Source organism: Colobus angolensis, unplaced genomic scaffold, assembly GCF_000951035.1.
Source record: "Colobus angolensis palliatus isolate OR3802 unplaced genomic scaffold, Cang.pa_1.0 Scaffold456, whole genome shotgun sequence".
NCBI lineage: Eukaryota > Metazoa > Chordata > Mammalia > Primates > Cercopithecidae > Colobus > Colobus angolensis.
Window position 1 is genome coordinate 1,931,666 of NW_012117999.1, and position 25,608 is coordinate 1,957,273.

The 25,608-nt window shown below is 35.8% G+C and overlaps 1 protein-coding gene across 5 annotated transcripts in view; it reads left to right on the top strand.

Annotated features, from left to right (window-relative positions):
• Positions 1 to 25,608, top strand: part of XIRP2 (xin actin-binding repeat containing 2) — a 357,739-nt gene that overhangs the window by 17,337 nt on the left and 314,794 nt on the right. For all 5 annotated transcript variants that reach the window (XM_011958041.1, XM_011958038.1, XM_011958039.1 and 2 more), the window contains one exon: positions 1,061 to 1,486. In XM_011958041.1, the coding sequence (XP_011813431.1) occupies positions 1,088 to 1,486 (399 nt within the window). In that variant the 5' untranslated portion in view covers positions 1,061 to 1,087. The remainder of the gene's footprint in view (positions 1 to 1,060; positions 1,487 to 25,608) is intronic.

A 25,608-nucleotide genomic window follows, 5' to 3' on the forward strand; every position in this document is an offset into this window, starting at 1 on the left:
AGGCTTGAGCCACAGCGCCCGGCAGGATTAAATATGATGGTCTCGATCTCCTGACCTCGTGATCCACCCGTCTCGGCCTCCCAAAGTGCTGGGATTACAGGCTTGAGCCACCGCGCCCGGCAGGAAGTAGCTATTTCTGTGCAAAAATTCATGCTAGCGTATAATTCTTGCTGCCCATGATATGTGTGTGTGTGTGTGTGTGTGTTTCTGGTAAGAGTACACTTTGCCATTTTTTTTCTTCCTTATCATACCAGAAAACACTCTAAAACAAGGTGAAATTCCAGTCAGTCTCACAATGAGATGAGAATTGAAAACTCAAAGTACAAAAGATAAACTCCACTGGTTAAGAGGGCAGATCCTGGAGTTCCACAGATGTATTTCAAATCCAGGCTTTGTCACTCAGAATCCTGGGCAAATTACTATTTAATTTTCTTACCTGCAAAATAGTAATAATAGTAGTAACTAACTCTTTGTGATAATATTAGGATTAAAATGAGGTATACATGTAAAGTCATTATCAAAGTGTTTTGCCTGAGAACAAAAACTTAATAATTATTAGCTCTTACTTAGTCTTAGCTCTTAGTCTACTACTTCTGAAATAAGACTTTTACAGAAACCAGTAATTCCAAAGGAAGTTTTGAACTGTTGCAGGCAGGAAATGAACCACTTTACTTTCTTTTTAGACTTTTTACATTGCCCTTTTCTTAGAATATACTAAACAATGAAGTAACACTGTCCAATTTTTTTATTTTAAATAATTGTTGGCTGATTTTAGATAAAATGAAAATGGAAGAAAATTGTGTGTTCTTTGCCTTTGTTTCTTTATATTCAAACAGCCATGGCTATACAAACCACACCTCTCCATAATTTGTGTAATTCTAGTTTAACTTACATAACTTTGTGGGGTGAAGAGCCAGAAATTGTATGGAATTGTATAGGAAAGTTGGATTTCTTCACTAAGACCCAAACCCCAAGAGCTGGTGCTCCTGGAGTATTTTGAGTCTGAAAATAACTTAAACTCTTGAGTGTATCTTTGATAAAAGGATTTTTGATATTGCAGGACAACCTGGACCCATCCATCTTCCCAATGCAGAAGGGCTCCCTCAACCTCCTGAGGCAGAAATGGGAATCTTGTGATTATCAGAGAAGTGAGTGTTATCCCAGGGACAGCCATTGTACAATTTTCCAACCTCAGAAAAGCAAATTGCTTGAGCCTGAAGAAGAAGTAGTATCAGCACCTGAACCTTTGGATCCCACATGTCTGCCATGCAATACCGGGGAAGAGACGCTGAGCTTGAAGCCTGAAGAGAAGGATTCTGTGGACGAGTGTAACACCACCAGGGAATATGGTCGGCCAGAAGTGCTGAAGGAGGATTCCCTGAGCAGTCGGCGCAGGATTGAGCGCTTTTCCATTGCCCTCGATGAGCTGAGAAGTGTGTTTGAGGCTCCTAAGAGTGGAAACAAACCAGCTGAATATGGAGGAAAGGTAAGGAGCCATTATTGAGAGTCAATGTTTACATATGACTTCCTTGCCTAGCTTACCATTTATTACTAAGCATGTAATCTTTCCCCCCACCAATATTCTAGACAGATGTCCTGAAGCCGATATGTAATGCACTGTGAAATGTGACATCCTCTCCTATTAAATTTTCTCTATGGTCTGCTTCAATGTGGACTTGACTTCCTTTTACTTCCATAAACACAATATTGATATGCTCTCTTATGTTGATGTTTCTGTATGTATGTGCCTTATTACTTCAACTAGGTTGTAAATTCCTTAGAGGCAGGAACAATTTCTAACCACTCTTTGTACCTCAAACATTTAACAAATGGTGTTGCTTTTAGCCAAAGCTCTATGAGGATTTATCAGTAATGATGCTGACATGGAATAAATGAAGGCTTTGGAACCACAGTGATCTAGGTTTTAATCCTAAAGCCTACCATTAACTTCTCTAGCTGAGTGACACTTAACCTTAGAAATACAAATGTCTTAATCTGCTACTTTACATGGATCTTATGACGATTATAGGTAACATATTTTAAACACTAAGGGTAGAGTCTGGAATATTTTGTGGTAGGTGATGATCATTCCTCAGTGATTATGGTGTATTATAATGTCACATATAAAATATGTTTATTAGCTAAAGAGGGCATTTAGCCAAATTCAGGAAACAGGATTAGCAACATTATTAACTAAGACCACGTTTATACTTTTGTGGTAATTAAGAGCAACTACTATTTCAACTGGAATTACTTAAATTTATTACACTCATTAGGGCCTGCACATAATAGAGATTATAGTTGAATTTTACAAAGAATTAATAAATGATTTCAGGTTTTCCGTTAGAAAGCAAATTCCACACGTTTTTTGTTTGTTTGCTTGCTTGCTTGATTGTCTTTTGTTTTATTTGGTTTTCACCTAATGACAGTTTTATCAGGAAGGTACATAGTCCTATTCTTGTTAATGGATAATTAGCCTTCATAGAAGGCATCACAGAAGTAGAAAATTTTTGAAAATCAATTGTTTTGCTAATCTTTGCTTCCAGTTGTGTTACTGGGAAATATGTAGTAAGCTACCCTTCTTTGAACATCAAGTAACTCTAATGATAATAAGGGATATGAAGTTATATTTATGAGGTTATGTTGAGACTAGAGGATCTCGTAAAACATGCAACCATTTGCTGATCCCTGATTTGAAGATTTTTTTTTTCTGTTTCACAAGTGCAATCCTTTTTGTTTATACTTTTATATTTTTTAGATGAATGTTTAGGGATTGGGATACACAACAAAGATAGTTACAATGTCATTTATTTTTTATCTTTATAAATTAAGAAAAGTAAAGCCACAGAAAATAATTTCCACTCAATCTCTGTTGACTTTACTGTAATTTGAACATTTACCCAAGATAACTGACAAAAGAAATGACCAAAGGTATAAAAAGTCATCTATATAAATGATGTAATATAACCTCTCTCATCTGGATGAGACGCAACTGCTTATATACAACAATAATATAATAAAACATTAATAATTGTTTCTGATTTAAATGTGAGATTAGTAATATTCAACATGATAGGTGGTTTGCCATCTAGTAACTATACAAATAATTATGAAAAGAACCAGATATATTAAAACCACCATTTGCCTTGTTAAAATGAGATAAATTTAGTTTATGTAACATACTGTTTTAAATATTCTAAGGTTCTATGTCATAATATGGTATTTCCATAGTATGAAACAAGGTTGATGATTTAAAAATTTCTTATCCATAGAAGACACATAATTTTTAGAATCAGTTTACATAAAAAGTTTTAGATAGGTTTGCAAACTTATTCTAGAACAAAGGGGACGAGAAGAAAAATAACAAAGAGAAGTCAATGAGGAATTAACTTGTTTTTTCTGAGTGAAGTATTTTGTTATATTGTTGGGCATATAAGAAGAATTCTAGTTCAATCAAATTTAAAATTCTATATTTCACTCTATAGCATATTAATTATATACAACTTAATTCTTAGTTTTTATAGATGCTTTTTTCTTTCTCATGTCACCACTTTATATTATGTAGTACTTCATTATAAAGTCATGATATAATATTTATTTTCATAAATCATCTAAAGATTCTGGCTACTTTGTAACTCTGACATTTTTGTTTTTGGACACTATTGAGATATTGGGGATGTGGTAAAAGGTATTCAATATTTATAAAACTTAAAGCAAGGATAGGAAATAATTTCAAATAAGGAAAATATTTTGCAGCTAGCAAATCATCTCAACCATAAGAAACAATAAACTATATTTTAATGTTGCTATGGAAGGAAACCCTTCAGTAATAGGCACTTGGTTTATAAAATTTATAAAATAATTGCAGTAAATTGAGAGCTTGTAGAATTTTTAAAGGTATGGAATATCATGTATATGTACATCTAGTTACAAGTAAGTTGACATACATATGCATACACATACACACATACATGTATATGTAACTATACATTTTAATGTATGTTTATATAATATATGTGTATGTGTATATATATTGTAAGTAGATGTACATTACAATTAGACATTATAATGTATGTGTATATAATGTATGTGTATACATGTGTACAGTTTTTAATCTAAATATTTTTCGGCAGACAGGGGGGAAATGTACATATTCATTACAATGTGTCTGTTTAAGGTGAGTTTGGTCAAACATTTATTACTAGGAAAAGAGATCTACAAGACTCTTACTATTTTTCTCAAAAGGCCAGGCACAGTGGTTCATACCCGTACTCCCAGCACGTTGGAAACCTGAAGCAGGAGAATCACTTATTGCCTGGGGTTCAAGAACAGCCCAAGCAACATAGCAAAACCCTGTCTCTACAAATATTTAAAAACTAACTGGCTCAGGAGTCTGAGTCAGGAGGATCCCTTGATCCCATGAGCAAGAGGTTGCTATGATTGCACCACTGCCTTCCATCCTGGGTGACAGAGTGAGACTCCATCAATAAGCAAACAAACATTATTTTCTATAAGTGTGCAAGGTCATTAAAAAGAGATATAAATACCTAAAACATTCACTATTTCAGAGTCTTTGTTAAAACAATTTATTCTAACATAATTATAATAGAAAATCAGTGAGAAATTCTTAAAATAATTTTTTCATCTTATAGTTTTCCAAAATAAACACAACCTATTGTCATTTCTAAAACACCCTGTTAAAACAACTTAAAATGAAGACTGAAACTGAAGATTTTCATGCTTATAAGGCAGACTGTAATCCAAAGATGTAAGCATCCTCTCAAATAAATGATACAGAACATAATTTTAAGAGTTTTTAAGAATTTACAAAAACATGTTGCAAAATTACAAGTCTTTGAGAGAATGTCACATCTATTTGTAACACTAAGAAATACATTACTATTATATAATTTCTCAATAGCATTTGCTGTGTAACAAACCACCCCAAAATTAGTGAGGTTAGACCATTAGTGGTTTAATGATTGTTTAGAAGTCTCTGATGAGCTTGACAGTTCATCTGATCTTGTCTGATGTCGCTCATGCATCTATGGTCAGCTGCAAAGTCAGCGGGAATCTGGCTGTTCTAGGATGACAACAGAGCCAGGACAACTCAGCTCTGCATCTCTCCTCCTCAGGTAGGTAGCACAGATGTATGCACAGGTCATAGAAGTTTCAAGAGAGAAAGTTGGAACACATGAGGCCTGTGGAGGGCTGTATTCAGAATTTGCACATTACTTCTCCATGTTCTATTGATCAAAGTAGCCACAAAGCAAGCCAGATTAACAGTGTACTGACATAGACTCCACCTCTTGACAGAAGGAATTGCAAACTTGCATTTGCAAAGGGAAATAGATACTAGGAGAAAAATAATTGCACCCATTTTGCAAACACTATCCCACAGACAGGTTTAACTAAATACATGCAAAAATCAGGATCATTTAATGTATCATGAATTAACCATAAACATTAGAAGGATCCATGTTGACAAGTATTTATGGATGAAACTCATGACTTATTCTTCACTTAGATTCAAGTAAGTGGCTACTCTGGTGATAGTTATTTTGCTAGGCAGAGTAACAAAGACCTCCCAAAGATATTTACATTCTAATCCCCAGAATATACAAGTATGTTATCCAACATGTCAAAAGGGACATTACAAATGTGATTAATAATCTTGAAATGCAAAGATTTTCATGAATTATCCTGGATAAAAACTGAGTCTTTATCAGAGGACCCCAGGATGTCAGCCTGAGAGAGTCAGAGGAGTTATGATGAAAGAAGCAAAGGCTAACGTGATGCAGGGCCATGACCCAGAAAATGCAGGCAACCCATAGGAACCGGAAAAGGCGAGGAAATGGATGTTCCCCAAGAGCTTTGGACACCTTGAGTTTAACCTGTGAAATTTATTTCTGAATTTGACTTCTGGAACTCTAAGATAATATATGTGTGCTGTTTTTTTTTTTTTTTTTTTTTTTGAGACGGAATCTCGCTCTGTCACCCAGGCTGGAGTGAGGTGGTTCGATTTCAGCTCACCGCAAGCTCCGCCTCCTGGCTTCACGCCATTCTCCTGCCTCAGCCTCCCGAGTAGCTGGGGCTACAAGCACCAAGCATGGCTAATTTTTTGTATTTTTAGTAGAGACGGAGTTTCACTGTGTTAGCCAGGATGATCTCGATCTCCTGACCTCAAGTGATCCACCCACCTCGGCCTCCCAAAGTGCTGGGATTACAGGCGTGAGCCACCACGCCCGGCCTAAATGTGTGCTGTTTTAAGCCACAGTGTTAATGGCAATTTGTTGTGGAAGCAATAGGAAACTAATACAGTTACATTATAGGTCTTTTAAACATTGTTAAAAATGGTTGGGTAATACATGATTGTGGAGTTTTTCTCTGTTCTTCCCTGATGAGCATATTCCCATATTTCAAAGTCAGGTCTTTGATTTTTTTCTATTTGTAATTAGTAGTATGAATGCATATAATATTACATAATCAAGAAACTTCAGTAAATCATAATGTCTTAGTTTTAGCTCATCTGTGTTGATCTTCAGCACATAGTCACCTAAAGATTGAATTAATCAGGAGAAGTTCATTTGTTTGTTTTTTTTTAAAAAAAGACATATTAGTCCTGGCACGGTGGCTCATGCCTGTAATCCCCTCACTTTGGGAGGCTGAGGCAGGTGGATCATGAGGTCAGGAGATCGAGACCATCCTGGCTAACACGGTGAAAGCCCCTGTCTACTAAAAATACAAAAAAATTAGCCAGACGTGGTGGCGGGCGCCTGTGGTCCCAGCTACTCAGGAGACTGAGGCGGAAGAATGGCGTGAACCCGGGTGGTGGAGCTTGCAGTGAGCCGAGATTGCGCCACTGCACTCCAGCCTGGGCAACAGAGTGAGACTCCATCTCGAAAAAAAAGAAATATTAGAAAGGAACCTATGAACTCAAAAAGCACTTGGAATACACTTACTTCAATTCATATTTTCTGCTATTGGGTGATGTAGATTATGTGAAGAATGTATACAGTTTTTAAATAAAATGAACTTGACTCTGGTTGCCCAGGTCAGAATAGATGCAGTGTTGAAGTTAATTTGGAACAGAACAGGAAGGTGAAAGTTCATCATTCTTTGAAGCTCCCAGTTGCCGTCCATAGGGATTAGAGAATGAGGCCACTAAAAAGCCTCAGTAAAGAATCCTTTCAGTCTCCTGTATATTCTCACCATTAATAAGGGGGTTCACTTTTCAATTAATTAATTACTCTATTAATCTAATTATTCTGTTCATGTCTTTTAGACTCCAAATGGTAAAACATCTGATTGTTACAGTAGATTACTTAATGACTTCCTGTGTTTTCAATGCACTCTTCTGATCTTTCCCCTAACCACACTCACTCATATCATCAGGTTGAGTTTACCTAATTCTCAATAAATAGTTTCTATCATTTATTTAGGCCCCAGACTTTTGACAAAGACTATTCAAGCATGAGCTGAACTTTATAGAAAATAGGAACCACCATCACCATATACAAGTTATGCTTCCTTGGAATACATTGATTTAATCTATTGCATAATTGGAGGCATGGAGAAAACCATGAAGAAAAATGCTAAGGGACCATGAACCTACATGTGCATCAATGATTAGATGGGGCATAAATAATTAAAGATGCTATAGTTTTCAGCATATGTGAGTTTCATTCACTCCACTAACCAGAGTCTCTGGTTATTCATTTAATGACCAATCTGTCCTCTACTTTTTAGTTCTGCATAATATCAGGCATTTAAAAGCATGGCTTACATTTTGACTTCCACTACAAAATCACTTCATTAGATGCTAAAATTTATCTTTGCTGCTTAAACCCTGGCATGTGGGGACTTGGGGATTAATTTATCTCTAATCTCAGAGCAGCAAGCAATACTTCTTTTCAGGCAGTTACCTCTGTCAGTACATTCTGACTCCGCATCCCCCACCCTCCCCTCTCATCAGTGTTTCAGAGGTAATTGCTGTCAAGCATGATGTATTTCTGTAAAAGCATTTAACAGGACAGAAGTTATTAGAATCTTGAAAATGATTACTGAAAAAAAACTCTCAAAAATATATAGAAAAATTAAAATGCAGATTAATATTAGTATAGAAAAAAATAAAAAATAAAGATTATTCCCATAGGAAGAGTTTCAGAGATCTTTGAAGAAATAAAATATTTCTCCTTTGCCTGAAAAAATGGCAGATAGTTTTTTACAGAGTTGAAATGTCCAGTTTAATAAAAGTGATCATTTTGGTTGGAAAATGTATTCTACAGAATAATGATTTTCTTTTCGGCATAGCATACGAGAACTTAAAATTTGGTGACAAAAGGTCAGTTGGAAACCTTGGCTCGGGGACTTTCTCATTGTATAAACTCAAATGACTTATTTTAACTCATTAATCCTTAGTTTTCGTATCTGTAAAATAAGGAGATTAATACCACCTAATTTTTGTGAAGACAGATGATACAACACCTGAAGGAGAAGAGGCATTTAAGAGCCAGCACCTAATGAAATATAAAAAGTAGCACCAAGGTAGCACTACATGAATATTCCTTCTATTTTCGTTTCTCTGTTATCTCTGTAACCCACTATATGTCCTTGAGAGAAAATATTTAATCTCAGTGGACTTCTGTTTTCTCATCTATAAAAGAAGAGGACTCTATGGTTTCTAAAAGTGGAAAGAAGCTTTGGGCAAAGAAGATTTTATACATCTGACAACACTTTCGTCTTGCAGCCTGCAAAGGTCCCACTGAGAAGAGCCCTCACTGAATAATCAGTACAGCAAATGCTGAGGAAACTTTTTAACATGAGTTAAAATCCCATTTTGAGATGATGAGACAAAGAGCTGCAGTTTGTTCAATTATAGTTTTCAAAGCTTTATTAAAACTATAGACAGAGAGAGGACCTCAAGAATACCATGAGGATGGGCCATAATGTTTTGTTTCATTTTATTCAGCTTTTTCTTTGTGGTGTAATCTGTTTTTAAAAATAATGTTAATGTTCTTTTCACCCACTTATATGTTTGCTATTTTACTGCTTCCTGTCCAGTGTTTTATTTTAGTTAGAAAAAGAAATAGCTGGCAAAACTCCCAACTAAACATATTTGCATGGCCTTTAAGACTTTCAGAGGGAACTGCCATCTCTTCCCATTTGTTTGTGGTAGTGATATGTGCAGTCACAATATGACACTGTTAAAAAACATGGGACCAGTAACCATACAAGGATGTTAAGCAATATTGACTTGCCTTCCACTGGGAAAACTGCTGTCAGTTCATGGATTGGCATTCTTTGACATTTTACTCAGTAGACTAGTGAGGGCTTTTGCCCTTGTGTTGTAAGAATATTGATACTTGGTCTACTGCCCCTGTTAGGAGCCTGATTCTTTTACCCAGCCTATCTTTCTCAGATGTTTATTCAACGTTTCTAGGTACTGGCTGAATTAATTTAACAAATACCATAAGTGACTATTTTTTTCCTTTCCCTGTCCTCCTATGACTGATTTTCACACTCTATCAGGTTCTTTTCAAGAATCTTCTCTCAAGCAGAATAATTGTAGAAAATGCCTTCCTACATGAGCTTATCTGATGTTTTTTCATGGTTACAGATTTTTGGCAGGAATGCCACAGGAGTAATGATGTTTTGCCCTTCACAGTACATCATATCAGGAAATACCATAAATCAATGAGTCTGATTACTGGTAATACTGTGTGATCACTTAGGTAAGGTAATTTCTTTCAGGTTTATCCACAGTAAATGGAAGTTTATTCACCAGGAATGTTGGATGTCCTGTCTTAACTTCTTGCAGGAGGTTTGGTTTACTGGTGGACTTTCCATGATTAGACTTAGAGACTGTCTTTGAAGTGTCATCTCCATGACTCTTGGTGGATCCAAAGGCCCCCAAATTTTCCCTATTTAGTCATCTTTCTAAAGGTAATATTTTCTTTATTTCTCCCTTTAGTTTATTCTGCTTGTGAGAAGATTCTTGAAAAGAAAATGATAGAGTATGAAAATCAGTCATAGGATGACAGGGAAGGGAAAAAATAGTCACTTGTGGTATTTGTTAAATTAATCCAGTGAATAGAAGTATTGAATAAACATATTTATCTTATTTATCTTTTAAAACATATTTATCTTTGGAAAGACTGAGAAATTGCCATAGGTTGGAAAAAACTAAAGTGGCATGACAACTAAATGGAATGTGGACTCTTCCACCAAATCCTGGGCCAGAAAAGAGGACATCAATGGAAAAGGTGGTGAAAGTCAAATAAGGTTTAATTATTTCCTACTTTTAAAATTGTACTATGGTTAAATAAGATATTAAGATTAGGGAACATTTATTCCTTTTGCAGGGGAAATGATCCTCTGAGGACAAACTTCCTTAATTCCATGGGCTCCCCTGTCTGGTCTCCCTTACCCAAACAGGTCTCAGAGTTGATGTAGCAAATCTTTCTTTAGTGGAGTTGCCCCCTTTTTATTCCTCAGACTAAGTCCTTTCTCTGAACTTAGAAGTATGTAATCTTTTGTCAACACTGAAATTCAAATTACTTAATGTAATGTGCAGGGCAGGTATTGACAGTTTGGAGTGGAGGTGACTGTAAACAACAGGTACAGCCATCCAACCACCCTCTTCCTGGAGATCAAGCAACCTGCAGGCACCTAACTGTGCCCTTGTTTATGATACATAATACAGTGTATTATGTATTTCATAATACATGATACATTATACTCACTGTATTATGTATGGGAAACAAATGGTTAACACATTTTCCTACTTGAAAAGAGATTTCTTTATGTTTAATGTGTAGTGGTGAGTGAATGTAATAAGTTCCAAACACCTAAAACAAATTCAAGCTCCATTAATGTTTCTCATCTGCACCAACTACCAAATATGATGATTTATGGTACTTAATAGTGTACTAACTTATTTTATGCAAATGTAAGTCATTTATTGGATGCCATGAGACAAATTACTCTAAAGCATGGTAATGCAATGTAATGCATGCAGTGCTCTTTTTCCCCCATTTGTGGAACCCTGTCAGGAACATACATTTAAATTAATCAACATGTTCTGATTTCATTGTTGATTAGATGTCAGATTTCTTTGTTATTAATGATATAACAATATAAAAGTATTTCCATTTCTGATCATAATGATTTTATGACTTAAAATCTAATCCCTTTTCCATTTTACCTTTATTTTGAATGTTAGGAGCAACTTTTTCCTTTTATCTTGAAATATGTTCATTTGAAGTTCTCGTAGAAAAGAAATTTCAAGTTATAAAAACAAGAAATAAAAACAAAAACCAGGAGCTCCACAGATAAATTTTCTTTCTCTTTAATATACATGCAATGTGTGCATGGAAGCACACACAGACACACATACACACTGCACATATATCATTTAAAATTTCACTTTTTTTTTTTTTTTTTGAGACGGAGTCTCGCTCTGTCGCCCGGGCTGGAGTGCAGTGGCCGGATCTCAGCTCACTGCAAGCTCCGCCTCCCGGGTTTACGCCATTCTCCTGCCTCAGCCTCCCGAGTAGCTGGAACTACAGGCGTCCGCCACCTCGCCCGGCTAGTTTTTTGTATTTTTTAGTAGAGACGGGGTTTCACAGTGTTAGCCAGGAGGGTCTCGATCTCCTGACCTTGTGATCCGCCCGTCTCGGCCTCCCAAAGTGCTGGGATTACAGGCTTGAGCCACCGCGCCCGGCCAAAATTTCACATTTAAAAATAAAATCAAGAGGTTGCAGCTCATATGCACCAGTGTCTCTAAAAATATTTATTTTTCCAGCACCAGCAATTTTGTTTTCACCAACATATGTTTCAGGTCTGCCCTTTAGTTTATAACTGTAGCCTTTTTTATAGTGCCCATAAATTTTTTAGTTTATCCTTGAATGCCTCTCCTTGTGCTAACATTTGTCTGCCCTCAGGTGACTAGAGGAGGAGGCACTGTGCTACCGCTAATAGCTAGCAAGTGGTAATGACGGAACGCTGCGTATCTACCAGATACTGAGCCAAAGGCCTCATGAGCGTTGCCCTCATTTAATAGTCACAGTCATCATAGAAGGCAAGATCTATAATTATTCCCATTTTACAGCTACAACATAGAGAAGTTAAATAATTTGCCCAAGAGTACACCATTGGTAAGTAATAGAGCAGGGATTGGAATTCAAGTTTATCTCAGTCCAGAAGCCACAATATTAAAATACTGCTCTCTAGATGATCTCTGAATTTATGATGTCTGTTTCAAACAGAATCTCACAGCTGTGTTTCTGATATAAATGGATCCTGGACAGTGCCAGAAATCAAAGCAATTCTTAAACATTGAGTGTCCCTCAAACTACCATATACCCTTATTCTATGATATACATGTTTTCATGTGTTAACATCTTTGAAATTCATATGCGTCTTATAGTCAGTGCCATTTTATAGTTTGTCAGGATTTTCTCCTTTTCTTACAGGTTCATAAAATAATTGTTTTACTTTTGATAAAATATGGCAAGAGAAATAAGTATTTTGAATCATATAAGAAAGAATCATATAAGAAAAATTATTGAACATTCGCTGTATTTCAGGAATGTACTAAACACTTTACTAACATTTTCTCTTTTAATTGTCATAACTAACCTGTGAGTTAAACTATGTTAACATCACCATACACAAATGAGAAAATGTAGGCTGAGTGAACTGTTTTTGTCTTAGGTCCCACAGTCAGTTGGTGTTTGAAAAAGAAATCTAATCCAGCCACGTGGAATCTAGAGGCCTTACTCTTGAAGTAGGCTAGTTTTTGTATTTTGCCTGTTTTGCTAACAGAGTTTAGAATAGCTAAATTGGTCTAGTCTAATAAACAAGTAACTTTATGCAGAATAATTTTTACACTAACAAGAAGTTTATTTTTTCTTTAAAAATCCCTCTTTTTCTCTTTCTTTTCTTTCAAATATCTCTGAATGTCTTTCTTTGGGCTCAAGTTGCACCAAATGCATCCTGGCCTTCACCCCAATCCCTGAAAGAAAAAAAATTAAATGACGTGCTTTCTCTCCATATCAAATCAACCACTGTTGACACCTTTAACTCACTTGGGTATACACCAAAAGGAGTGATTGATGAATTGTATGGTAAGAGTATGTTTAGTTTGTAAGAAATTGCCAAACTGTTGTCCAAAGTCGTTGTACTCTTATTCATTCCCCCTAGTAACAAATGAGAGTTCCTGTTGATGCATGGGTGGTTCAGTGGTAGAATTCTCGCCTGTCACAAATGAGAGTTCCTATGGCTTCATATCTTTGCTATCATTTGGTGTTCTCAGTATTTCAAATTCCATTTCAAATGATTATTTAAGCATGGATGACTTCTATCTCATCTACATGACAACCATTTGTTCCTCTGCTGGGAACATCCCTAGTTTACATACATCGCTCCATCATAATTATTAAAAATACCCCTTTCATTCTCAAAAGTGTCTCTGGGTGATAAATTATTTCATCACCCTGCTTGAATATCCACCTGAATTATAAAGGAGAAATCACATTTCATTTTTTTCTTTCCCTTCTGGTTTTTAACAGAATGCTGAGCATAGGGTATATAATCATTCAGTACTTTGGGAATGGATGAATGGAAAACACTTGTTGAAATGAACTGGCTCCTTTCAGTGTCTACTCTTAGGTTATATGCATTAGTATTGCATCATTTGTGCTGGGCTTCAAGGTCACGCAATTCTTTAGCCCACTCTGCCGAGAGCTGTACTCCTGCTCATCTGACAGCAGGTCTTTGATAACTTGATGTTGATCATCCCTTGCATATGGTCAGTGCAGGCTGAGTGATCTTTTCAGAGGCTATGTGCCAGCTTCTCTGACTTGCACAGCTGTCTTGCCATTCTATATGCCTTACAGATGACATAGGTGAAAATGTGCAAGAAACAGATATGAAGGAATTAATGCTCCTTTCATTGACCTTTTTTGAAAGTCTGAGACTGGATACTATTTTGGTAACAAGCTATGTCTGTCAGCCTTCCAAAAGACAAACTGTCTTCTTGATTCCAGTTTCCTTAGTGCATTCTTAGACTGTGGCTTGAATATGCAGCTAGCTCCAGAAGCAGCTTTCCTCCTGTGTTGCATAGACCCTCCCAGTAGAATCTACCTCATGAACTGCACATCTACACTCAGGCCACAAGCCACTGTCCTCTCAAGAAGCTCCTCTGTAATGTGCTGAGATTTGTTGTTGTTTGATCTGTTTGTCCTTCTGTAGAAAATGATACATAATAATCAATGATAGCCCATTTCTTTTTAAATTATGAAGTGTTTCAGCCATAAATATAAAACATGCATCTTTTTTTGCAGCAGTGCTCAAAGGTGCAACAATGAGCATATAGTGACTCTCTGGTATTGAGGTCCTTTATGTACGAACCACTTATGAAGTTAAAAGATTGTTTTTTGGGCTGGCAAAATAGCTTGTGCTAATGTCCAGATTCTTCTTTTGCATAATATTTGACCCACATAAAATAGAGATAATAAACTCAGCAGATGCAGAATTCAGAATAAATAATATACACTGCTGCACACGAATACATATATACACACAACATTAAAATTAAGCAAGCTAGAAATCTAGTTATTTTCTTTCTTCTTTTCTTTCCTTACTTTTTGTTTTAAAGAAAGGTAACCAGGGGTATATAGCATATTGCAGATTTTACTTAGTGTATAGCATATTGCAGATTTTACTGAGTGTATAGCATATTGCAGATTTTACTTAGTGTAATGATTTCTAGTACTCAGAGTGAAACTTTCATAGATATACTTATGCTGAATTATCCTATCTTCTTTATTGTTCTTCATCACTGGATAAAAACAAGGTTTGAGTCTCAAGGGTATTCAGCATCTGAGTTCCTTTGCTACTAAAATAAAATAAATGTGTAAGTGGCATATTCCTATCATCTCAAAGAGACTGAGACATAAAGGAAGAATGAACTGCTAAGAAGCACAAATCCTCTTTTCTTGTGATGCTATTAATAATAACTTAGGAATGGTAGCTAGAGTATAGATGCTGTATAAGCAAAAATAAATCTGTACTAAATAGCTTTCCATGTTTGCATGGTAAAAGTAACTGTAAAGTTACAATGAGTTTACCATAAAGATTGCCGTAGCAATGTGTTTTGCCTCGAGTTCTCGCTGAAATTATTTGTTATATTGCTCAAAAGAGCCTGAATAGAATATGTCTAATGAGCTATTTTCCATTAATTATTCTCTACTTAGAAATTCAAAACTACAAATTCTTCCAAAAATTATTCCAATTTCAATATGGACATTACTAGTAAGTCCTAAAAGTATGAAATGATACTTTCAACAAGCAAATTTATTTCCAAAATAGATAGTCATTAAAAACAAGAGACTATCCAGTTTCCATAAAGGTATGACTATTAAAGTGACTGAAGTACAAAGATAAGAATCTTAAAGAAGAGGCCGGGCGCGGTGGCTCAAGCCTGTAATCCCAGCACTTTGGGAGGCCGAGACGGGTGGATCACGAGGTCAGGAGATCGAGACCATCCTGGTCTACACGGTGAAACCCCGTCTCTACTAAAAAATACAAAAAACTAGCCGGGCGAGATGGCGGGCGCCTGTAGTCCCAGCTACTCGGGAGGCTGAGGCAGGAGAATGGCGTAAACCTGGGAGGCGGAGCTTGCAGTGAGCCGAGATTGCGCCACTGCACTCCAGCCTGGGTGACAGAGCGAGACTCCGTCTCAAAAAAAAAAAAAAAAGAATCTTAAAGAAGAGAACTGCCTTCATATATGATAAAATCAACTCCCTCCAAAGTGTGGAAACCATGTTACATCCCAGACAGATGGTAGCCAAACCTCGCCTTACATACTTGCAGTTTCAAGGAGTTCACACTTTGGCAAAGCAGTTTTTTTTCTACTGTCAGATTGCTCTCTTTCACTGAAGGTTAATCTTCATGTTGAGTAAAATGTCTCTCCTGGGAACATCTACATTTCCAGTAAAGTTTTGGCCTTTAAAGCAACACAGAATATCTTCCATTTGTCACTATGGATAATGACAGGCTATGTCTAACCTTGAGGACTCAGACAGATACAGCTTAGCAGTAGGAGGTGAGGTTGGAATACTCCTGAGTGATTTAAGAAGAGTCAGGGCCAAGCTTATGTGTGACAAGGGCAGGATATGGCTCAGCAGGTTCAGAGTAAGCAAAGACAGATATGCCCTGAGAAGAAAATGTTGGACATTAATTAAGGAGTCTGAACTGGGTAGGTCAGCGGATATAGTTGAGTATCTTCCTTTGGAGATGTTTCAGAAATCTTTGTTTGTGTGTGGGCTTATCAGGAATACATTAGTAGATCCACTTGGGAGTTCCTGCAACTATAACAGAGACAGAAAACATTGGTTTTCTTCCAAGTGTTGAAAGAAATACTTGGGTTAGGAAGTCTGAGGATTTAACAAGTGTGGGTTCCATCAGGCATGCTTTGCTCTCTTTCTTGAGTGCAGTTTTCAGAATTGTTAGCACTCTGTAGTACTGAGATGTATCCCTTTTGAGGTTTTGCCTTTTCTGGTTAGGCTTCAAACCAAGGGCGAGGATTAGCTTTATTTGTATAAACTGATAACAAGTGTATCATTTTTTTTTCTTTTCTTACTGCTAATTTTTTGAACTTTTTTCTTCAATTATAACTTATCACAAATATATGTATATTCTTTTTTTTGAACTGATAATTATACTTACAGAGTCTCTTCCTCCCATTACAATGATCTCTTCTGTCATTACAAACAGGTTAAAGACTATGACAGAATGTGAAGAGGCTTCTTAAGTTCTTCTGCATCCTAGAACCATATTTTATAGGATGGCAAATAACAGAAAATACCTTATAACAGAACATACCTTTTCCTCCAAACTGTCTCTCAGCACCTAGCTCTATGACATGTTGAGTGTCATAGCCCTCTTTATCTTAATTGTGATTTATGATGCCAAGTTTAAGAGTAATGGGAGAATAAGAACGCTGTTAAATTTAAATGAACCATTTAAATTCAGAAATTATTAAGGTTTCCATAGAACTACCATTTAAATGTTAATTTTTTTAATGCAAAAGCAAGAAAAGAGTTTGTATTTTGTCTCTTAACCAGAAAATGAATCCTTTTTATTATTAAGAATTGATACAGTTTTCAGAGGGTAAGCTTTTTTCTCCTCTTTCTTACCTCCAAATACCTTGTGGTAGCCCTGCCCTACCAACATGTGTTTTTCTCTGTGTTAAAAGTATTTCAGGCTATGCATTCACAAATAATAGGTAGTAGCTATATTTATCAAAAATCATGTCAACTATGCAGTTAGGCAGTTGTCAGCCTACAATCAGTATTGTTCAGTGAAACATCTTAGGGAGGTCTAATATTAGTCATTTAGAGCTTAGTATAAAAGGCATATAAAGTTTTCATTGAGCCATTTAATTCAGTTTCTAAGTTTGCGTTTCGCATTGTCAGATCATAAATTCTTTAAGCCCCTGTAATTACTGAATGACTGATGCATTCAGAGTTATTATATTTCTAGTTGCTAGGTATGTTCCAGGAATTGTGATAAAAAATGACACTAGGTTTGTATTGCTTTTTAGTTTATAGCATAATTTTAATTTACCATCTATTGTGATATAATAGTTGCTTCAAACAGCATAATCAGCTCAACTCACTTGCTGCAAATGGCTATCTTTAAATAAATGCATATTCCAATGTTCATACTGAAAATATTTGTGTGTGTATATATTTCTCTCCTCCAATTATTCTTATGGGGAAAGACTATATCACAATTTATCTTAGTGTTCCCACTCCTAATCAGGGTGATAAGCACAGGGGCAAGTGTGCAATGAATGTTTGTTCAATAAATAAATCTGTTTTTGGCAGAGTGTGGTGGCTTACCCCTCTAATGCCAACCTAAGCACTTTGGGAGGCCTAGGCAGGAAGATCACTTGAGGCCAGGAGTTCTAGTCCAACTTGGGCAAAAGAGGAAGACTCCATCTCTACAAAATAAAAATTAAAAAACTTAGCCAGTCATAGTAGGGTGTGCTTGTATTCCCATCTACTTGAGAGGCTGAGGCTGGAAGATTGCTTGAGCCCAGGAGTTTGAGGCTATAGTAAGCTACAGTGGTGCTACTGTACTACAGCCTCAGTGAGTGAGACCCTATCTCAAAAAGAAAAAAATCAGTTTTGTAGCAACCCTGTACCTTTGAGTGAGACCCTATCTCAAAAAGAAAAAAATCAGTTGTGTAGCAACCCTGTACCTTTGTCAATCACATATATAGGATTTAAAAGAGTCTTGCTTGAGGTTATTTGGTTTTCTATACTATTCTTTCTTATCCTACTATGTTTGGAGTTATATATTTACTCATTTCGTGTTGAAACACCTCCTCTCACATTTCTTTTAAAAATGTTTTCCTGTCCTACCTACCCTCCTTCATTATTGTACCAACTGTAAACAATCTATCATCATTGAAATATGACCAAAACAATATTCTATACCTCCATTTCCACCTAAAATATAGAGAGCTACTGGTCTTGATTTAAAATAGTGACCGTTACAATTTCTGGCCACCTATCATTTCACTGTTGCCATTAAAAAGAATCCTTGGTAACTCATGTTTATTTTATTGTGTCATTCAAAAGAAACAAGAGGTCATCCTCAATAATCTCTGCTTTTATAACAAATATCCAGATCAAACTGCCTTACATAACCAAATCTGCTTAGTGGTTATTCTTTATCTCCCAGATTGACATTAACACTAGTGTCCTGTCTGACAGATTTGAGTCACATTTTCAGGTGGCATCACTTTCTGTTCATGCTTGGTGCAGAATTGTTCCCTGACATGAGTGTTCTTGAATGATTGCTTCCTGACAAAGAAATACAGTTTCATCGTTTAAGAACTTACACAGTGAACAGACTAGAGAGCAGAGGAAATATCAGTCCCAAACAATGTTTTTCATCCTTAGAATGCAGCCCCAGAATCTACAAATGTATTCTGTCCACTGACCCAGCAGGCACAGTGCATCAGTCATAATACAGTCAGCAATAGCTCAAGACCCTGAGAACTTTGCTTGTTTTAAATAGTCAACTCTCAATTATTCCTGAGAATGGGAGACAAAGATGAGCATGGCTCGTTGAGCTGAGAATATACTTTTAAAACACTCACGCTCAACATTAGTTTGAAATGCTTTCCTATACAGTATTATTTTTCTGGGACTATTTTCAAGTAGGAAAACTAGCTAGTATTTTAGTTTTTGTCTGTGTTCCCATTTACTGGTATAGATTTTCATTCTAGGGCTTACAATTAACAGTTAAAGAAATGGACAAATTCAAAACACCAGGGAAAGAGAATGGGAACGGAAGAGTAAGATGAGCACCACCTTAGGTGTATTAGACCAACTTAAATGATGATAATCGTTTCCTATTGCTGCTATAACAAAATAAATCAAACCTAGCAGCTTAAACAATACAAATGGATTATCTTACGCTTCCTGGAGGTCTAAAGTCCTACATGAATCTCACTGAATTAAAATCAAAGTGTTGGCAAGTCTGCATTCTTTTCTGGAGACTCTAAGGCTCTAAGACTGTTAAAATTCTCTAAGGGAGATTTGTTTTCTTAATGTTTACCAGCCTTTAGAGGCCACCTAAATTCTCTGGCCCACAGCCCCCGTATTCCATCTTCAAAGTCAGCAATAACGTGTTGAGTTCTCACATAATATTATTCTGACCTCCGCTTCTATTTCCTTCTTCCGTTTTTAGTATCTTTTTTTATTACAGTGAGACAACCAAGGTCATCTCAGCTAAACCCTTTATTGTAGAGTCATCTGATTAGCAACCTTAATTCCATCTGCAACCTTGATTTCCCTTTGCCATGTGTGGCCACATATTCATAAGTTCCAAGGAATAGGACATGGGCATCCTTGGTGGGGATGTGTGTTGGGGGATGGAGGCTCATTCTGCCTACCACAATAATGCAACAAAGATTATGTTTCAAAGCCATGAATATGCTTTTATTTTTTCCCATATGTTATCTTTTCTCTAGTTGACCCGTAGCATTCATCTAGCTGGAGGGGAAATTAGAAATATTAAAGAACGTTAAAGAAAGGCTAAACAATATCCAGCTTCTAACATTCAAAAAATGGAACTGTTGAGAGTATTTAATTTTTTTTTTCTCTCTGCCTTCAGTAGATCAATGTCCAAGGTTAGAAGAACCAGCTAAAAGAGTTCTGTCATTTTACAGAGAAGATAATCCTTTTGCCTATGGCAGAAAAGCCATGAGGTTTGTTGCTGAAGGGCAGATTATGTAAAATGAGTGTAGTTAAAGATAATGTGGCCATTCCCAAGACCAAGGTGAGGTTGGGAAGAAGGGAGGGAAAGACAGAATGCAAAGCTGTGGAGAGAAGGTGGCATAGAACTGATATATGGGTTTATGGGGAGCCACAGTCAGGTGTTGTAAGCCAGTGAGCACCACTGAGCTCTGAAAAAGCTTAGAGAGGGCCAAGAAGTTGGGTTACACTATGTAAGGAGGTCCCAATATTAGACTTTTAACACTTAGTATAAAAGGCTTATAAAGTTTTCATTGAACTGTTTAATTCAGCTTCTAAGTTTGCATTAACTTTTTCACTTTACAAATTCTTCATGCCTCCTTAAATTACTGATGGCTGATGATGCATTCCAGGAGATTATATTTCCAGTTGCTAGATGCATTCTGGGCACTGTGATCAAAGAGGACATCAGATTTATATTGTTTTTTAGTTTATAGCACAATTTTAATGTACTATCTTAATCTCTTAATTTCTTATCTTTTGTGATTTAATCAGTGTTTCAAGCAGCATAATCAGCCCAAATCACTTGCTGCAACTGGCTATCTTTAAATAAATGCATATTCCAATGTTCATACTGAAAATATTTGTATGTATGTCTGATTCCCCTCCAATACTCTCATGAGGAAAGACTGAAAACTCACCTTGGTGTCCCCATTGCCTATCACGGTGATAGGCACAGGAAGACTGTGCTTTGGACTGTCAGCATGTAGCAGAGGACTCCAGGGGGAATAATTCTTGGGATACTTCATTATCTTACTACAGTTCCTTAGAATTGCCACCATTTGGTATAACAAAGAATGAATAAAGTTGCCTCACTTCTCAAACACTGGAGATCACCATAAAATCTTTGTAAATACTTTCTATCGCTGATACTCAAAGATTGACTCCCAACCTGCAGCCTCAGCCTCACCTATGAATTTTTTATAAATACACATTTGGGGCTTCCATCAAGACCCACTGAATTGGGAACTCTGGGGAGAGGTGAGCAATCTGTGTTTGAACAAGCCCTCCAGATGATTCTAATGCATATTGAGCACCACTGATCTTTAGTAATCCTAAACTTAGACCAGATATGTTTTCCACTTGAACATATCTCCTTGAGAAATGAGACCTATGGTCCTTAATAATATAGTATCTTGGAGATCCTTCCCTATTTATCTACTGTCCTAAAAATCTCCACCTTCAGTCACATTGATAAGAATTCTGAAAAGCAAAGATTTCAGGGATTTAAATTTGTCCTTCCAAGATACCTCTGAAGAACTCTAGTAGAAAACCTTAATTAGCCTCTACTTGTTTCTCCTTTTAGATTGACAGATGGCTGTACCAAAAGTTGTAGTATTGTGAGTGGATCTTTACAGTGGTATATTATAGTATTTATTGGATTATAGTGATTATAATATTGTTGTAGTATTACTGGGGAATATTTATGGCTACTATTTATTAAAGGGCCAGTACTTTTTTTGTTTTTCCTTATTTATTACATATTTGATAGTATTTTTTTCAAAACTTACCTTCAAAACTCTGTTTTGTTCTTTGATTTCTTACACTGTTCTTGCCACTTTCTGGAAAAGATATGAATTGGATATACTTAGAGATGTGCTGTTTGTTTCCTCTGCTCTTTTTACTTTTGGCTTCATAAGATGACTTCATCAGTTATTTAAGAAATCTGCATTCACGCTTTTGACAGGAATAAATGATTCTCAGTCCTGGCACAGGAATGCTTAGAAATATATGCATATATCTCATCTTCACCTAACATCAGATTAAATCAGAATAGAGGTTGGGATACAGAGTTATTGTAATTTAACAGTTTCTAAATGACAATGTATAGCTAGGATTCAGAATTACTGACCTAGATCATCCATCAGTTCCAAATTCTTTAGAATATGGTTTCAAAGCTCTTGTCCCATTCTTTAGTATGTTGCCAATGAAAATGTTCTATATCTGGGTGAGACATTGGCAGTATTTGTGAGATCTAGATTATGTTTAACATAAGGCACCTCCATTTATTTTTAATGTGATGCATTAAAAATATAACCCATGTTTTCTCATGGGATAAATGTCAGAAGTCACCATCATCTGGCTGCAACATCCAACGTATGATTTACCACCAGACTTGAAGCTGATTAGCTGGCCCAGATTCCCCTCCTCCCTGACTCCTAATGGGCAATCCTTCGGAAACAGTGTGTTGATGACAAAGGAACACTTTCTTCTTGATTGTTGTTGATAGTATCCTATTATATCTACTAGTGAGAATGGAAGTCAGTAGACTCATGGAAGACTCAAAATAGGTGCTCAATGAATTGTTGAATATGCCTCTATTGAAATATAAGATCTAGAAACTTGATTGTATGACAGTAATTTTGCATGTATTGTTCTATGGTTTGGATTGATCAGTTTTGAATTTGAAATATAACAATAAATTTCCTGGTGGACGCTAATATAATTATCTGATTATTTTGGTAATTCATTTTAACTTCTAAATGTCAGTTTCCATATCTCTAAATTGAGGAGCCCAAATAATTGCAGTTGAAATTCTGCTTTTTCTCTACTATTATTATTCTTTTCTTCCACTCTAGACTTTATAAACAGAGTTGTACTATGTCAGAACATTTTACCACTGAAAAAAAGAGGTAAATTTGAATGAATTGTGTGTTTTGAGAGTAGTTAGCTGTGTTACTTTGTTATCTGTTGCCTATGCTCTTAGACCTCAATTTCCTTAGTTTTTATGTACAAATAGATTGCTAATTCCAGAATCCCAAGTGGGTTTTGGGCATTAGGACACAGCCAGAATCGGATACAATGCAATAATTCTTTGTCAGGGAGAAAAAGGCAAATAGCAGGACATGTCATGAGCTCAATTAAGAGATCTAAAATTCAGAAACTAGCTGGAGACTGAAAAAGAAGATTTTGGAACAAAGAGAGAAATAAGATTAGTGTAGGTCAATAAGATTATATTATAATATGAACACTAAACAAAGGCCTCCATACTTGCAATTATAATGCAGTGAGACCTGGAAACAGATATGAATGTTTAAGATTTTGCTCCAGATGTACCTCTTATTCTGAAGTGGTTAATTTGCATACAGTGAGGTGTACACATTTCATGTGTGCAGCTCAGTTGGATTTTACATATTTATATGTCAATTGACACATCCGAGCATCTCTTAGAGAAAATTTTGTCTCAAGCCTTCCCTCAAGCTCCTTTCAGTCAATAGCACCTTACCCATAGGTAACAACTAGTCTTCTACCATAATAGATTAGATTTCCAGCACCACTTTTAAACTTTGAGTCATACAGTATATTAAATATATTCTTTTGTGTCTGTGTTTTCACTTAACATATTTAGGGGGAGCTTTTCCGTGTTGCTGTGTATAAAAGTAGTTTGTATGCTTTTGTTGCTGAGTAGTTTGCCATTGTATAAGTATATAATAATTTGCTTAACCATTCTTTTGTGGGTGTATATTTGAGTTGTTTTCATTGTTTTACTACTTTATTCAATTCTTGAATAAAACTGCTATAAATATTTTTACACATGAACTTTGGTGGACATATGCATTATTTCTCTTGGATAGAAGTATAATTACTGACACAATTCTTTGCTTATGTTTAGCTTTAACTGATCAATACAAGTAGCTCTCCAAAGTGATTGAACTAATGTACATTTCCATCATCAGTGGGTGAAAGTCTAGTTAATATCTCTGATATTATTTATATTTGTATTTTTAATTTTAGCCATCCTAGTGGATGTGTAATATTCTTATTTTGGTTTTAACTTCGTTTCCATAGCAACTAATGATGTTGACCACTTTGTTAATGTTTACTACACATATGGATATCTTCTTTTATGTATCACTTGTTCAAATCTTTTGTCCATCATTTTAAATTGGTTTTTGTAGTTTTCTGCATTTGTAGGGTATATAGATGCTAGATATGAGTCATTTCCCAGATTATCATATTCCTGTCTGTGGCTCAAATGTATGTACACTCTCTCTTTATTTTTTTTTAAATTGAGACAGTGTCTTGCTCTGTCTCCCAAACTGGAGTGCAGTGCCTCAATCACAGCTCTCTGCAGCCTCAACCTCCAGGGCTCAAGCAGTCATCCCCGTAAAGTCCCCCAAGTAGCTGGGGCTACAGATGCAAGCCACCACACTGAGTTATTTATTTATTTTGTAAAGATGAGATCTTACTATATTGCTCAGGCTGGTCGTGAAATCCTGGGCTCAAGCAATCCTCCCACCTCGGCTGAACAAAAGTGCTTGGATTATAGGTATGAGCCATTAAGTCCAGCCCATATGACTCTTAATATATTTTTTGCTCATCAGAAGTGTTTTGTTTTAATAAGTCCAATTTATAAATGTTACTATAATGTTCTGTGTAAGAAATAGTTGCTTAGTCCAGTGTTACAATAATATTTGTTTTCTTTTAGAATCTTTACTATTTTTCACATTTAGTTCTGGTAATTCAATTTAAACTTTTTTGTGTGTCTGGTGTGAAGTAGGGATCCAGACTTTGTTTCCATATGTATAGTATCTATTTGCTGCAACATCACTGCTTGAAAAGACCAACCATAGCCCCTGACATACACTGCATTGCCATGACATGTTTGACAAAAATAAGTTTACCTGTGTATCTGGATCAATTTTTGAACCAATTATTCTATTTATTTGGTCTATTTGTCCATTTGTACACCAATATCACACTATCTTCATTATTGTAGCTTTGTAATAAATATTAAAATCTGGTAAACTTCCTCAACCCTAGCTCTTCTTCAGGATTATCTTGGTTATATTTATTCCTTCCTGTTTGCATTTAACTTTATAGAATTATTTTGTTCATCTACACATACACACACACACACACAAACATGTACCTTCTAGAATTTTAATTGGAATGAAATAAACATATGTCAATTTAAGGGTAATTTAATCTCAAAATATTAAATCTTTTAATTCTTTAACATAAAATGTCTCTAGTTATTTAGATGTTTCAAGGTTTTCCTAATACTATTTTATATTTTTTAATGTAGAAATCTAATATATAATTTATTCTCTGATTTTGCTGTTTCTTGTTGTGACTATTCCAGTGTTGTTTTGAAGATGTAAGCCCATTTGTTAAAAATGGAAGGACTTACATTAAAAAAAAATCACAAACAAAAAGCAGGTTAATTGTGGAAGATTTGAGAATTACAGGATTGTGAGGATAGACCTTAAAATGACTTCCAATATTTCCCACCTTCTGGTATTCAAGTCATTGAGTAAGGTCCTGC